The 17407-nt window shown below is 43.9% G+C and overlaps 1 protein-coding gene across 8 annotated transcripts in view; it reads right to left on the bottom strand.

Moving 5' to 3' along the window:
* Positions 1–17407, bottom strand: part of DAAM1 (dishevelled associated activator of morphogenesis 1) — a 161650-nt gene that overhangs the window by 89233 nt on the left and 55010 nt on the right. For all 8 annotated transcript variants that reach the window (XM_001497278.7, XM_001497257.7, XM_023627822.2 and 5 more), the window contains one exon: positions 6966–7185. In XM_001497278.7, the coding sequence (XP_001497328.1) occupies positions 6966–7148 (183 nt within the window). In that variant the 5' untranslated portion in view covers positions 7149–7185. The remainder of the gene's footprint in view (positions 1–6965; positions 7186–17407) is intronic.

Here is a 17407-nt window from a genome sequence, read left to right as displayed (position 1 = left end):
GCATCTTTCTTGGAGACAGGAACTGAATAGCTCGTGCAGGAAACTTTCTATTCCTAGTCATGATCTTAGTGTAAAAGGCGAGTTTTAAAAATAAAGAGATAAAAAGTGTTGAAACTTTTCATCGATTCTGGGGATAATGGAAGAATTTCATTATTAAAGAGAGCTTAAAATAGCCCAAGTAATAAAGAAATTACGTTGACAGCCTGAGAAGATGGGTAACAATTCACATAGCTAGTAAAAGAACAAAAGTTGTACCCTGGTAAATCCCTAAGACTAACTTGGATTCCTATAGCTCCTTTCATACCCAAGTGACTTCAGAATATATTGAAAAATGAAGAGATTACTGATGTAGGTTCCCAAATGAATTCATTTGGCACAGCTGACCTTGACTGTGAATTCAACTAACTCTGCTTTATCAACTAAATTGTCTCATCCCTGCTATCTTCATTTCTCAAATTCTGTGCTGGTTACTAATGTTGAGAATGTCCTCAGTACTTAATAATAATAAAACTGACCCTATAATAAGTAATTATATTTATGAAGATACAAATCTTCCCACCATCCTCTGGTATCCACCATCATTACCTTCCCCATAGAGATTTTAACTTTCATTTACAATCCTCAATAGTATAAATGGTAGTTTCGCGATCAGTAATGAATTTCATAGTAAGTTCCTTTAAAATATTTTACATGTCCTGGAAGGCACAGCACTCTATAGTGTATTCTCCCAAAACATTAGACTCATTGGCCAAATAAATGGAAGACTAAGCACTGGATTTGAAGGAAGGCAGATTAACCAGAAAAGAGTGGAAAATGGAATTGGTAACATTTCAGGCTTAGAAAAACTTGGGTCCACACTGCATATTATTTTCAACCAGCTATAAATTCACAGTGATATACTGTATTAGAAATGAAAGCTTTCCTCTAGTAAGTCTATGAAACTGCTTCCAAATACACAAACAATATAAGTACTATAAGAGGTGAGATTTACTACAATACACTTCAAAAATAATAACCAGAGTTGTCTTAAACCTGATTTCTCACCTAAAATCTCACCCAGGAAAAGCAGTTGGATATTTTGCAGGTTTCACAAGGCAAGAGAGCTAAGGGAATCTGTGAGGAGATGCCAATTCCAATAGTAGTGTTGCTGTGAAATGTTCTGTAGGAAACCCTTAGCCCATCAACTCTTGGCATATGCAGGAATCTATGCATTGGGTAGAAAAGTGGAAGGGAGCTCTTAGTAATTCTCTCTTTCCTATTTCAGAATTAAAGTAGCCAGAGGAGGTACATAACAAGAAGGCATCTCACCTCAACAACTGGACTCAAAGGAAAATATACTCATAATCTACCCAAGGAGAAATGACAACTTCTGCTAAAGTTACTGACACCTCTAGAGGATGCAAAGAGCAATGGTTATTTTTGTAAATGCAACCACATAGCAAAATATTTTGAGTGCTTTGGTACATTTGGTCCACTGAGAAACTGTAAGAAAGCAGAGGTACTTTCCTCTGGTTCAAATCAGAATCTGAGATATATAAGTAAATCAATAATACAACCATCCCCATCCCCATTTCCAGGCTCACCTTTCAGAACCCCCAATCCTCCAAGTCTCCTATTTCATACTCCATCTATACTGAACTCTTAATTCTTTGAGCCTTCCACACTTTCTCTCTTAGCTCCCAACTCTATCTATGCTGTCTCACTGTAATAGCCTTTTCTCTCCTCTTTGCTGGGATCTTCCTTCTTGTTTTTCAAGTCTTGCAGTAAATGTCACTTCCTTCAGGAAGCTTTCCAAGATCCTTCTACACTAGGTTAGGTATCTGTGGGGTTTGGGGGAGGTGTCAGGAAATAGCACCCTTCTTCCCCAGCAAGTTTGGATTTAACTGAGAGCTAAGTTAAGGAATCAAACAAATGGAAAGCAAAATACCTTCCTTTTCACTCACGGAAGCCGAGTTGGAGAAGTGCACTTTCATCTGCAGACAAGAGGGCTTGCTGAGATTTCAGAGCTGAATTAGATACCTACCCATCAGTCAGAGACAGCTGGACAGGTGCAGAACTCCCCAAGAGGGCTCATTCCTATGAAATTTATAGCACCAAGGGTCACAGAATGTGCGTTTTCTGAAAGCAGGTTGATTTGCAGAGAAATAGAGAAAGGGAGAGAGATTGAGCTTTGCATATCCCAAAGAGGAATGGGAAGAGAAGCCGGGAATGTCACTACTGGGCAAGAGAGCTAAGGGCGACATAAATGGAACCTCTGAATGGAACTCCCTCCTGGTGAAAAAAGGGCAATAAAGGATCTTCCCCAACACAATGTACTGCTGGAGCAGCCCTCGGTCACACTGCGTAATACGGCGTGCTAGCTGCCTGTTTCCCCCGCCAGACCTTCCGCCCCACAGTCATTAAGGACCGTGGCTGTTTTGCTCACCAGTGACCTCAGGGCACAGAGCAGGCACCTACCACATACGCACACACCTTGAAAGAATTAGTCAATTAATGACGCATTCCTCTGTTCATCTCAAAGGAAACCTTCCACTGCTAACACTGAGATGGAAAAGTTACTTGGACAAGGACAACTTAGAGAGTTGTCATGCCTCCTCTTCAAGTAGGTCGGTGGGGATAATCTAAGACCTTTAAAAGCCTGTAGAAAAGACAAGACTACAGCTGAATCTTATTTTATGGGAACGTGCTAAGCCTCAGATTGGTTATGTTCTTGATTTGTGGCTGAGGCAGAGGACAAAGCAGAAGAAGTGGAGAGGGGAGGTGGGGGAGATAATATAAGAAAAAGGATAGAGGCTCAAAAGGCATAAAATATCTGGTTAGCAGAGATTACACAAACTCTCAACTTAATATTTTATTTTTAAGTGTCCCAAATCAGTTAAAAATTGTTAGCAGGGAGACTCTATTTGGTAATTCACAAAAAAAAAAAAAAAAATCTCAAGTTACATGTCTTCAGTTCTCCAGGAGCTATAGAACAGCTTTAAAAGCAGCTGGTCAATCAGTAGGGAGTAAATAATAACAAGTGTTGGCAAAGATGTGGTGAAACTGGAACCATCACACACTGCTGGTGGGAATCTAAAATGGTGCCACTTTGGAAAACAGTCTGGCAATTCCTCAAATGTTAAATATAGTGTCACTGTATGACCCAGACGTGCAACTCTTAGGTATACCCATGAGAACTGAAAATATATTTCCGTGCAAAAACTTGTATATGAATGCTTATAGCAGCATTATTCATAATAGCTAAAGACTCGCAACAACCCAAATGTCCATCAATGATCAATGGATAAACAAAAAGTGGTATGTCCATACAATGGAATATTATTCAGCAAAAAAAGAAATGAAGTACTGATACCTGCTACAATATGGATAAAACCTTGAAAAGATTATGCTAAGAAGCCAGTCACAAAGGACTACATATTATATGATTCCATTTATATGAAATGCCCAGAATAGGCAAATTCACAGAAACAGAGAGTAGATTAGTGGTTGCCAAGGGATGGGAGGGTTGGGAAGAAATGAGGAGTCACAGTTAATGGGTAAGGGAGTTGCCTTTGGGGGTGATGAAAATGTTCTAAAATTTATTGCAGTGATGGTTACACAACTCTGTGAATATACTAAAAGCCACTGGTTGGTATACTTTAAATAGTGGATTATACGGTATGGAACAGTATCTCAATAAAGCTGCTATTAAACAAAAAAAATAGGCTGGGTGTGGAACTAGGACCCCCAGAAACCACTACATCCTGAAACTGGAATGAGTCTGATTCCACTGCCGGTGGCAGGGAGCCTGTTGGAGAACAAGGCATACATTGCGCCCACCTTCTTTAAAGACTCACGCGGCTGACCTCCCATCCGGGCTTGCTTTATTTATGAGATGGTAAGTCTGCAGTAAGCAGTTCTGCAAGAAACCTATTTGGTATCACTTCTAAAAACATCAAATGAGTGAGTCATCCGGAGAGGCCAAGGAAACCGGCCTACAACAACCGGCTCTGATGAGATGCTTTCCAACAGATACGGAGGTAAAACAAGCTGCAGGTGAGGACCCACACTGGCTCACTCACAGCAGGCAGATTAGCTTTCAAGAAAACGAAAAAAGCTAGGATATCTGCTTAGGGTGTTGTGCCCAGAAAACACCTGAATTATCTACCATCCTTCTCACTGCACTGGGATGTGCGGTGTAAAGCACCTACTAGGTGCCAGCCTTTTTAAAGAAGCCATTCAGAGAGACAGTATGATTTCTATTTTATAGGCAAGGAAATAAACTCAAATTCCAACAGAAACCATCTTAAAGGAAGTTATCCTAGGTTTCAAAGTGGTCTGACTCTGGAGGCCACGCCCTCTCCGCCTCCCATGTGGCCTCCCTCTCCTGTGTGCAGGCAGAGGCAGAACTGCTTCTGTGACTCCTCAAGAGAACCAGGGCAGAGGTTTCCAGTGGCTCTGAGCCCACCTCCCTTGCCCCAGGACATCCCTGACAGTTGGGTGGATTTGTGGTCCAAGTCCCCGAAGTCAGGAGTAGACAGAAATCCATCCGTTACTCACCAGGACAGATAGAAACCTCAACGTAATTTGTTTTCCAATGGTTTCAGCTTAAAGTTCTGGTTTGGCATCAGTGTTTTAACAACTAACAGCTGCAGGCAATTTTCACACAGAATAAAGACATCAAGAAGGCAGAGTGGAATTTTCTCCCTTATGAATCCAGAACAATGAGCTGTCTTCAAGATGTACACAGAGCTGCCACCACACAGGCTCTGGCTTAGATCCCATGTGGGGAGTCTGACAGAACACAACTGAAAGGACAGTGGATGTGGATGCTTTGAGGGTACAGCTCTGCCCGTCAGCACCACTACCACCAAGGAGGCCTTCACTTATCAGCAATATCTGTCTCCTTAGGTTGACTTTTGGTTTTAAAATACTTAAGTGGGAAATAAAATGAAGCCTGTCAAAGCATGACTATTGCCCTTCCTGAAACCATCATGGAAGATGATTCACTGCCCCTCCCTGGGAGAGGTCTTCTACCCCCTCCAATGACCTCAGGCTTGGTCAGGTGACTTGTGCTGCCAGTCTCTACAGAAGAATGATACATCCTTACCCTGTGAATTCAGGAGTGGCCATGTGACTTGCATTGGCCAATGAAATGTGGCCAGAAGTGACATTTCCAAGCAGAAGCTTAGAGCCTGCTGGCAGTTCGCCATGACTCTCCTCTTCCATCAGGCCTGAGTCTTAGATAGAAGGCAAGGAGCAGAACGACAACTGACCCATAGTGGACATACAGCATTTGCAAAAGGTCACTCTGCTGTTGTAACCACTGAGGTTTTGCTATCGTAGGATAAACTAGCTTCAGATGACTGAGATGGCCATTAACGTGGATCCCCTCCAGTTCTTTTCTCACCTTCAGTTGCTCCTCACAACTCACCGTCTCCAGAAAGTCTTCCCTGGCCACCCTCCTCATGGCTGTGTCCTACGCCCCACAACACATTTACACACAGTCTCTGCAGAGGCGGCCTGTGCTTCTTCCTGTGGTGGCATTATCCCTTTATCGGTCCCCTTTTGCTACTGAAGCTGTCAGCTCTTTGGGAGCAGGTTCTAGTTTGCTATTCCGAATCTCCTCATTAATGCTTAGAACAGAGTTCTGCATGCAGTGGAGATGGAAGAGGGTAACGATTCCTTAAACACTGACAATATTCAACATCATAAAGCATAATCATTGCGCCAAGAGTCACCTCTTCTTTTTCCTAACTAATTCTGCTTGGTAACAGGCCCATTAATCCACTCAGGAGACCAGAACTCAAATATCAGCTTCATAGTACTCTGTCATACTGGCTTATCTTATAAGATAGGCTTACAAGTGACTTCTGGTCTAGCAGAGCTGGAGTGACACCATCAGTTCAGATGTTACCCTTGGAGGGTGACACAGCCTACATTACTTTCTTGACCTGAGAGTCATGCAAAACGATAGCACTCTCTAGTATCTGTTGAGCTACAGAAATGGTCTGATTAGAACTGACTCCATTAGAAAATGCCAGTGGTGATCAAGGGAGGACAGAGTACTCATGGAACACTTAATGAGCACCTAATAAGGGCCAGGCATTGGGCCATTCTCGGTATGTATTATTCTCATTTGAACATTACATCAAACTAGGAGGAGGAATTATTTTTTCTCCCCTTTCCAGAAAACAGGCTCAGAAAAGCCATATACTTTTCCCCTATCTACATAGATAATAAAGACAGAACAGTAATTTGAACTAAAGTCTTCCTAATCCCCATGCCAGTGTCCTTTAAACTATGCTGTAACAGCCTAAGAATGGAAAGAAACACTACTTCGGAGAGGATTGAAAAGCTAAGTTGAAGAGAGCACTTACATCTCCTGATGACTGGGTCCTACACCAGATCTCTCTCTCACTTCAGTATAGTGGAATCTAAAGTATGATAGCATCTATAAAAAGTTTCCCACAACATTATTATTGCAATCCTATCATTAGGATAAATAATTATACTGTACTGAAGTAATAATGTCTTTCATCAAAGAATCAAGGACAGAAAGGGCAGTGTGACTAATTTTTAAAAAGACTACACTGGGCCCAGGGGTGGAGGAAGCAGTGGGGAATCCCAGGAGGTGTGAAGCAGATGAGGGAATCATCTATGCACACGGGCATAAAGTCAGGTTGGGATGGGGAGAAATTAGAAAGGGCAGCTTCGGTGCAGGACTGCCACATTTGAAGACCTAAAGGTCTGAATCCCTCCACTTAGAGCACCAGCAAAGCCCTGTGACATCGTAATGCTACCCTACGCTCTTCCGTCTCCTTCTCCCCAGCTCGGTGCTGACAGTGGGGGGGCAGGTATAAGGGACAGATGGGGCCATCTCACTGAAGAAGGACAAGCCCACGGCTGACCAAAGCAAATCATCCACGTCCTCCCCTCTCCCTCCCGGCCCCCAAGCACCACCAGGATGGAAGTCTGGGACTCACCACCAGCTCACTGAACATGACGTCCAGCTCCTCCACAGGGGGCATGGGCAATGCTGGCTCCATGGTCTGAAGCGCAAAGTTGCTATCGTTTCGCAGCCGATATGTGATTTCTGGGTGATCATTATTTCGGAAACAGCAAAAGATGAATGAAATCCCCCGTCCACCTCTCTTCCTTGGGGCCATGGCTGAACTCTGTTCTATTTCTTGGAGTGACTAAAGTCTGCAGAAAGAGAACATGACATGGTTAAGTGTGCAAAAACGATTAAAAGAATTTTTTTTAAGTCACATCAATTCAAAAAAAAGCGCCCTATGCTGAAGGCAATGTCAGTACCCTGCAGGGCATAGAGAGGACAACCCCAAGAGGGTCTGGAAGCCAGTGGGGCAGAGAGTACATGTCTTGTCACTTGTTGGATGCTTCCTATGACCAACTACTGAGCAAACGGTACAAGCCCAGCCTGAAGCCGCATTTCTCAGAACGTGGTTAAGTGACGCATGACTGTGTATGTATTTATGAATATATGTAAGAAAGGGTTAATAGCAGTGACGTCCAAAATAAACACAGGGGATTGGAGAACTATTCCTTTTCACTTTACATCTTTTTGAATTTGAATTCGTACCATAAAAATACATTTTTTATGATTATATAGTTTTTTTAAGTTACAGTATATGCATTGCCTCAGAAAATTTTCCAACTCATACTGTCAAGTGAAAAAAGCAAGTCAAAGAATAATGTGTATAGCATGATACCACAATGTCTTTTTAAAACAATCTCACACAAAAACCTAAATTCGTTTACATGTAAATACATAGCCAAAGGCCCGGAAAGATCCACCACAAATTCCTAACTCTGAGAGAGGAAGGAGACTAGGAAAAGGCAAAAAAGAAAATGTTCTTTTAGTGCTATATTTTTTATAATGAGCACATATTTGTGAATAACTTTTGTAGATTTTCAATTTTTGAAAAGAGATAGGGTTGAAAGAAAAAAAAAAATGCTGGGATGTGAATTGGCCCTTCATGAATGGGAAGGGCGGAGGAGGAGAAATGCATGGGGACGATGGTGGGACAAAGGCGTGAATTCGAGGAGGGGTCACCAGGAGTCAGACGAGAGACGGGCTGGGGTGGAGGAGCTGCAATCAGCCTGCAGAGTCTGCATTTATCCCACTGGCAACTGGGACTCACATCGAGAAGCCTCCCCTACTCTTCTCTCGAAAAATGCAAGCAAGCAAGCAGATGTGGTTGGGTCTTGATGACTCTTCTTTTTTTTTTGAGGAAGATTAGCGCTGAGTTAACTACTGCCAATTCTCCTCTTTTTGCTGAGGAAGACTGACCCTGAGCTAACATGGGTGCCCATCTTCCTCTACTTTATATGTGGGACGCCTACCACAGCATGGCTTGCCAAGCAGTCCCATGTCTGCACCCAGGATCTGAACAGGCGAACCCCGGACCACCGAGAAGCAGAACATGCGCACTTAACTGCTGTGCCACCGGGCCGGCCCTGACTCTCCTTTTTCAGAGCTGTGGGCAGGTGACCTTGCTGGAGAAGCTACAGTGACTGCTGAGCACCCTCACAGAGAGTAGATTGCAGATCAGCAGACGATGTAATGAATGTCACCATCCTGACAAACGCAGCGTGTGCTGAGAGACAGGGCTAAGACCAGAGCAGAAGCTTCCTGAGAGGAAGAGGAGGCCCAGGGTGGGGCCGAGGCCTGCAACTATCCTTGAACTGCTCTCAGGGCCGCTACCTAGAAGCAGGAGCAGAGCTGTGTCACCCTCCACGCTGAATTTAAAACCAAGGGGTGGAAGCTCTAAGGAGACCTAAGGACAAACTTTTGAACGTCTGCAATTGGGATAGGATGGAGGTGAGGAGTCCCTGGTTCTGTTTTCTTCAGACTAGTGTCACCTGTTAGAAATGCCTAAGGTATAAGGTGCAGCTACTGTGAGATGGGACATGGGGGAGAGATCAGAGATTTTTCAGTATGTGCTGATTTGAGCTTCTCACTCCAGGTTCAATTCCAGCAGCTCTGCTTTTGTTTTGTTTTTTTTTTTTTGAGGAAGATTAGCCCTGAGCTAATGTCTGCCACCAGTCCTCCTCTTTTTGCTGAGGAAGACTGGCCCTGAGGTAACATCTGTGCCCATCTTCCTCTACTTTATATGTGGGACGACTGCCACTGCATAGCTTGATAAGCAGTGTGTATGTCCGCACCAGGGATCCAAACCGCAAACCCCAGGCCACCGAAGCGGAACATGTGAACTTAACTGCTGCGCCACCGGACCAGCCACCCAGCAGCTCTGCTTTTATCTGTTTTGGATGTTGAAATATTAGGTATCAATCTTATTTATAGAAACTTCCGGTGGCTACTCACTGCAATTACAAGAATATGCAAAGGCCCTCCAACAGCTTCCAAGGGTCTCCACCATCTGGCCCCTACCTGCCTCTCCACCTCAGCATGTAGCACTCTTTGTATCAGTCACTGTACTTCAGCTACACAGATCATGCCGGCTCCCACCTCAGGGCCTTTGCATCAGCTTTGTCCTTGACTGGCATGTTCTGGCCCACATCTGTGAATGGCTGATTTTTCCTCTTCATTAAGGCCTGAGCTTGAATTTCACTTTCTCAGAGAGGTCATCCCCAAAAGCGTGTCTGCAGCAGTCCTCTTTCCCACTCCAGTCACTCTCTATCCCTTCACCCTGTGTGACATTCTTCATGGTAGTCATCACTGTCTGAAATTATCCTATATGATTATTTCATGGTGGCAGGGGCCCCACATACATTATTCATCGCTGTCCCCAGCACATGATAGTACATGGGACACATGGACGTGGGATGCTCACATATTTACTGGAGGGATATTGGACTTCTACATAAAATCTCACTTAAACCAAGGACTTTACTTCAAAAAAACTTAAAACTATGGGAGGTGGGGATGAAAGTCAAGGGAGCCTTAAGCTTTATCTGTAAGATTTTATAATTCTAAAGAACAATGTATTCATATATTATTTATACAATTAAAAATAAAAGTATACGCACAGAAGAGAGACTAGAAGCAAGTGTGCCCACATATAACAATGGTTAGTTCTGCACAGTGAGGAAATGGATGTCTTCTTTGAACTTCGGTTTTGTTCTTAAGTTTTAAAAGTAAAACTCAACAACTTACAGCCTCTCTTCCAAATCAGAGAATCCAATTCCAAAATCTGTCACAAATTTCTTGATTTTGTAATTAACACAATGATGCAAACTCAGGTAAAAGTTCTCATAAGTAACTATGATTTGCAAACACTTCCAGAGTCAAGGTCTCCACTCACTCTAAGGGATAGTGGCCTCTGAAAGCTGGCAACTGGAAGTCTTTGGGAGGAGCAAGGAGGGGAAATGTTAACAGCAGGGTGCCCTCAGGGAGCCCTACATGATGATTTGAGACATCCACTATCCCATTATGTTGAAGCACACATCTCCTGGCCTAGGGGGCACTTGTGCAAGGTCACAGGAGACATATGTAGTACTTGGAATTCCCTTGGCAAGTGTGTATTAATACCTACTATATTCCAGGCACAACAGTAAGCTCCTAAGGATACAGAAAGAATGGGTCACTAGAAGCTTACAATACGGTGGGAGAGAACAGTGCACCAAATAGTTATAACAGAGGTAATACAGCATATCACATCAGTAAGTTCTACATAATGGAGCAAGAAGTACGTAGTAGAAAATCTGGGAATGGTTTTTGATGGATGAGTGGAGCTTTGATAGATTATGGAAAGAGGACATTTAGGCAGAGGGAACAGTGCAAGCAAAGGCAGGAGGTGGGAAGGGACATGGAGCATATAGGGAATGAGTGGTGATATGACATGGGTTGTGCGGATACCACCATCTTCCCCTAGCAGAGCCTTGGGGCACTCATCTCCCTGCTCAGAACCCACAAAGTCTCCCCAATACCATTCTAAATTGGCTTTCAGTGTCCCACCAAATCAGATCCAACTCAACTTTTTCGTCTTTTCTATTTCCTTAAAAATATCCTATACTTTAGCCAACAGACCATTTTCCATGCCCCATGACCATCTTCTCTCCTCTCATCATCCATCCAAGTGGTCCACTCATTCCTTCTGCCCTTGTCTTTGTCAACATTCTCCCCACGCTGACAGTACTGATCCTGAGAGTCCTCAGTGTGGGGAGCCGACCCACTGCTGGTGGTAGCTGAAATGTGCTTTGACATTTCTAAAGGGCAATTTATCAAAGTCTTAAAATAGCCATATCTTTTGACCAAGTATTTCTACTTCTGGAAATACATTCTAAAGAAATATTCAGAGATACTATCAAAGACGTTGTAACAAAAGTTTTCAGAGCATTAACTATAATAGCAAACAAAGGCATAAAACAAGTGCTAGTAACAGAGGACTAAAGGAAAAGGGTAAATAAATCATGGCACAACTAGATGACAGACTCCTGAGCGGTCCTTTGTAAAAGATGTTAATGACATGCAAATACTTATGATATATAAAACAAAGAATATGTGTACAATGTCCCATTTATGTAAGAAAAAATTTACATCTATGAGCAGGAAAAAGGACAAGAGAAATGCACCAAAATGTGAGCAGCAGTTAGCTCATGTCAGACGTACGGATCACTTAAAAGAAAAAACGAAAAACTCTTCTGTACTTTCCAAGTTGTTATCACAATAAAGATATACTACTTTCACAGTTAATAACATGAGATGAGATTTTAAAAAACACTTTATATGATTTTTGTTTATATGACGGGGGGGGAATGTGTATGTAAAACTGTTCCTATCAAAAACATCCAAGTTATGGTGATCTATACACCAGCTTCTCAAACTCTCCGTGGTGAAGTTGCTCTCCCTCCAACCTGTTATAAACTACTTTTGTAAAATACAGTGCAAACATCTCGGCAATGTCAAACTGCTGTAGGAATTTCTCTAAGTGTACAGTTCTTGCACACTTTGTTAACCAGCACGGGCAGGCAGCAACAGCACTGATGTGCACCAGCAGATGGGAGTTAAGATTTAGCTCATTAAAACATAACCGTTAAGGTTTGTCTCCAGTGCGTGTCCTGAGGGCAGGAACCATATCCCACTCAGTAGCCAGGCCAGCGTCCTGCATATCCTGTCACTCGACCATCAGGAAAGTGAAGAGAGACTGTTCAGGGACCACTGTCAAGGTCTAACAGGGAGGCAGTGTTCAGGCTGCTGGGAGATGGGGGCACGGGCCAGCTCCTGGAAGGTCCTTGGGTCCAAGCTCAGCCTTCTAGCTCACTCGCAGGCAGTCTTGCTAACCTACCCAGCTGAATGTGGTCTGGGCCCTCTTAGCGTTTTGGGACCCCCATGTGGCACAGCCAACAGTTACAGTAATTTGTGGTCTGGGTCTTCCTTCCCCCATTCAAGAGTCAACTCCAGGAGGAAAAGTGCTCATAACATGTGTCACTTGGTGCCGTGCACATATAGGAGTATGACCAAAGTATTTGGGAAACGAATAAAGAGAGCGATGGCTTTACTTTTGCATTTTACAAATTGCTTCACTTAAACCCAACTTATATTACATTCTGGCTGTATCAAGGAGGGGTGCAGAAGACATGTTAAGATCTAAAAAATCAGTTGAAAGTATCTTTCAAGTCTTAAAAAAAAACGCCACAGTTCTATAAACAAAAGAATATGAAGGTCTTGTCTAGTTTCTAAGATGAGTAATAAGAGACAGAGCCTATTACATTTAAGAACCTAATTGAAACCATTTTAATAAAGACAAAATATTGCCTTTGACAGGTGATTTGTGTTTAAAAGCCTCAGTAAAGCCCATAGGCCAAGTTTTGACGCTGGCTCCTCCGTGGAACCCCAAATACAAGGTCTTCCATTAAACCCATCCTTAAACTGTAGACGATGGCAAAGCTTTGAGATCTCCAACAAGCAATCTCTTTTTCTTTGGTGAGGAAGATTCACCCTGAGCTAACATCTGTGCCAATCTTCCTCTATTTACACGTGCGTTGCCACCACAGGATGGCTGACGAGTGGTGTAGGTCCACACCTGGGATCCAAACCTGTGAACCTGGGCCACCAAAGCGAGACACGCCAAATTTAACCACTAGGCCATGGGGCCGGCCCCCACAAGCAACCATTTTTAATACACATATTTGGAACTTCAGTGTTCAGAGCCTAGTCCCCTAGAGATAGAACAGAATAGGAAGCAAAAGTAAGCATCCCACTTGACCCCTCAGTGGCAGTTGACACTCTGCCCAGCCCCCCTAACCGCCCTAGCACTTCACTAATGAGTGATTCCAACAACTGCCGGTGTGCATGATTTTAGTAATCCCATTCACACCCATCATTTCATTCCATCATCCTCATTTCACAGCGAGACTTAGGAGACTTGAGAGGCAGCAGGGCACTTAGGCAGAGAGAAGTTTGGGAGATACTTGATTTGCTGGTAAAGGTAAAGAGATGTTGATTCAGAGGAGCTTAATTGGTTGGGAGTGGGGCGGGGAAGCTTGGCAGAGGTCAGGGGACCTGCTTGCTTAATCCCGCTGGAATCCAGTCCCCACCCTCTCCAACCTCAGGGCCACAGCCTTCGTTCAGCCTCCCCTATCTCTCATCTGAACGACTACAACAGTTTCTTACTCTTCTCCCTGACCTTGATACCCCAGTCGAGGGGTTGACAGATCTTTTCTGTAAAGGGCCCGATAGTAAATACCTTAGGCTTTCTGGGCTACTAAGCCTCTGTCACAACTCCTCAACGCTGCTGTTTTATCACGAAAGCAGTCACAGACATCTGTGAACATGGATGCCTGTGTGCCAATAAAACTTTATTTATAAACACCAAAATTTGAATTTCATATAACTTTCTCATGTCACAAAGTATTATTCTTTTTTGTTTTATCACTTAAAAATGTGAAAATCATTCTTAGCTCCTGGACCATACGAAAATAGATGGTGTGCCCATGTTGGCCAAAGGGTTGAAGGCCGCCATCAGCTGCTCTAGTCCACATTCATTCGCTTAATTCACTAAGTCAAATGTTTATCGATTACTGACCATGTGCCAAACACTGTGCTAGGCACTAAGGAAAGAGGGATGAAAATTCCCATTTCGGTGTACCCGTAGGGAGCTTATTTGCTCTGGAAAAGACAGAAAAAAATCAAGTCAACTAAAACAAAATTATTGATTTTGGTTAGTGTTATAGGGGATGCCAGAAGAAAGTGAAAGAAAACGGTGGTGATGGTAGTGGTGGTGGGAGGGGACAGCTACTTCAGGCAGTGTGATCAGGGAAGGCCTCTCCAGAGACGGGGCGTTTAAGCTGAGTCCTAATGGATCCATGGGACTAGCCCTGCAAAGTGTCGGGGAAGAGGACTCCAGGCAGCGGGAGTGTGTGCAGAAGCCCAGAACAGGTGGCGAGCTTGGCCTGCTTGAGTCAGGGAGGGAAACCAGTGCGGCTGGAGCAATGTGAGTAACGGGAGGTTGAGAGAGACGAGGCTACAGAGGACAGGGGCCCAGACCCCAGGGCCTTGTAGGCCAGAGTGAGGAGTCTGGGATTTATTCTCAGCACGTCATAAATCTGATTCTGTCACTCAGCTCTGCAGTGTCTTCTGGATACAGTCCAACTTTCTGGCCTGGACTACAAGACCCTCCACGGCCTGGCCCCTGTCTATTTTCTACCCTCATCTCCCAACACCCTGAAGACTGCGCACCCATGTGCCCACCTCACACTTGCGCACACAGTCACCAGACCTTGACAGGAATCACACTTCTGAGCCCACATCCTGCAGTCCTCTCAGCCCAGGGTGCTCTTGTCCTTCTTTACCTGACCATCTGCCACTCACCATTCAAGATCTGCTCAAATACGGCTGCTTTCATGAGCCTTAAGTTTCCCAGAGATGGTCACACATTTCTTTCCACACCCCTAGCACCAGCTACATAGTTGAATATTTTTTTGCTTCTCTGCGTTATTTTTTGTAAACTCATGTCCATTTCCTCCACTACACCATGAGATCCTGAAGACAGGGACTAAGTTTCATTCAGTCCGTGGCACACAGTATAATCTCAATAAATATTTGTTGAATGCCGAAGCAGAAATGCCTAAGTGACCAGATGGTCTCATCTCTGACCTTCGGGGTACGTAAGTGGGTGTTCTTCCCACAGTTGCCTGCAGATCTGTTTTTCACAACTGCCCAAACATTTGAAGTCAATCAGGTCGCCAAGTGCTCCTGAGTCACTTGTCAAGCTTTTGGATGCTGACAGTAGCCTTGCCCACAGACTTCACCCTCTGGGTACCTGCAGCTTCCCTGGAGAAGGGGGTTCCTTCTGGCTGAACTAGCTGGTGCCTGATTTTTATACCCATCCTCAAGTAAGTTCCATTAGAATAGACACATTGATAGAATCTTTCAGACTTTTCCCCATTCCCTACATTCAGTGAACACTTTGCCCAAGAAAGTATTCACTTACTCAGCTATCATAGCCAAGATTCCTCAATAGGCCAGACACAGTGTTAGGTGCTAGAGATGCAGAGAAAGAAAATCCACAGATTCAGGGAGGTCACAGCCTAGTGAGGATATTTAGGGAGCAGTGAAGTTGGTCTTTCTGTCCAATGAGGAGGGAATGCAAAGTTACTGAAACCAGGGGCCTGTGTTTCCACATCTTGGCCCCTTTTTAATCAGATCATCCTAAGGGAAAGGACTAATTCCAGCATGACAGCTGGGCCCCCAACCAGAACACATCTTCTAATCTCAGCTTCTGGCATCGTTGCAGAGGGAAAGAAGTCACTTCTGGGACATCCAAAATGCAATCCATCTATAACATTACAGATGACTATTGCTATGCTGTGCACAAGGAAGCAATTAAAAAGCTACTTAAGATTCTGGAGCAGGTGCATTTTGCTTAGCAAAGAGTAAGAAATTTAATCCATCTCTGGCCTATCTGGAAGTCAGAGTCATTTGTACTGCTCTTCAACAAAACAAACAAGACTCTCAATGTGGTTACAGTAAAAAAATGACGGCCAAATTTTAAAGAATATAGATGGTGATCATCATGATGATAAAAACATTGGAGAACAACTTATAGTCCACAAGAAAACCCTCCCTAACACTCTTCCTTTGATAATACCAAGTTGCAACATATACGTGATATGTAAAGTCTATTTTCCGCAAAGCAACACACAATAGTACCTGATATATGGGGAAACCTGAAGGTCATGTTGACAAAATAGATGTGTACGATACACACATCATTTCAGCGCGTGGCATCAGGGACTTCTGCCTCTATAAGACAGAGAGAGAAGCTCGCTGGCTAAGTTTCCAAGGTTTTTCTCTAACCAAAGCGGTTATGGGGAAACAACAGCTTAGATGCTGGAGGAAGGGAGAGACGGAGAGACAATGAGTTCCTGCCAGCCACCAAGTGGGTTGAACAGCTGAGAGTTTCTGCACGTAGTGCAAAGTGCAGTGCGGACCACACACGGCGTGCCCCACTTCTATTATTTTAATCAAGACAGACAGTATTTCACATTGAATTCTCCAATTATAATTTCAACACTAAAATACTGTCATTGTTTATTATAAATAGTCCCTGGAATTTCTGAAACAATGTCACAGGCATAAAAAGAGGAACAAGAAAAAAAATTTACACCATGAGAGTAACTTTAAAGAGAACGGTTGGGAGAGCCCTCATTTTAATTGCCATGCCTATTGTTTTCAGGGCTGCAGTTTACCCCACAGTCTGCAATTTTCCAAAGGGCCCTGACATGCAATTTGGGTTTCAACAACACGATAATGCTAATCCAAATTCTCTTATCAAGAAGAATGTGAAAGGAAAAAATTGCTTTGCATCTTTCCTTGGCCATCTCTCTCCCCTCTCACATTCCTCATGTCTGGTTTCATTTCCCAAGTACACCAGATGCCAAATACTATTTGGAGCTTTAAAAAATCATGGGATACAGCCTAAAGGTTGTAGGAGAAACGTTTGAAAGGGGATGTGTTTTCTCCGCAAGTTTCAGCATCCTCTCCACCAGGAAACGGAAAGGGCGTTTCTCAGTGAGTGTGTCCAGTGGAGGGACAGCCCTTCCCACACACTTGGTCCCCAAAGCATGTTCTAATAGGGCACTTCTTGGAGTGTCTCCTGGAAATTCACCCAGCAGTCAGTCCTCTCAGCCCAGTGACTTTTCTGAACAATCTGGGCACCCCACCATCGATGGGGAAACCCAAACCCAAACATTCAAAAAAGCCGCTGGCACTCTGAAAACACTTTCTGCTCCACTGCCTAAAGCAGGCCAGCAGAAGCAAAGCCCACTCCCTCCTCTGTCCGCCCTGCATCAGTGTAGGTGGGGGTGGGCAAAGTGGAAGCCAGAACCAGGCCTCTTCCTTCCCCACTTCCTCCCTAGATAAGAGAGGAAGGAAACAAGTGAAGCCCAAGCACACCCTCAAGCCAGACCAGGCCTCAACCAACACATAATTAACAGTCTT

Source organism: Equus caballus, chromosome 24 (genome assembly GCF_041296265.1).
Source record: "Equus caballus isolate H_3958 breed thoroughbred chromosome 24, TB-T2T, whole genome shotgun sequence".
Classification (NCBI taxonomy): domain Eukaryota; kingdom Metazoa; phylum Chordata; class Mammalia; order Perissodactyla; family Equidae; genus Equus; species Equus caballus.
This window is presented reverse-complemented; position numbering and strand designations above follow the sequence as displayed.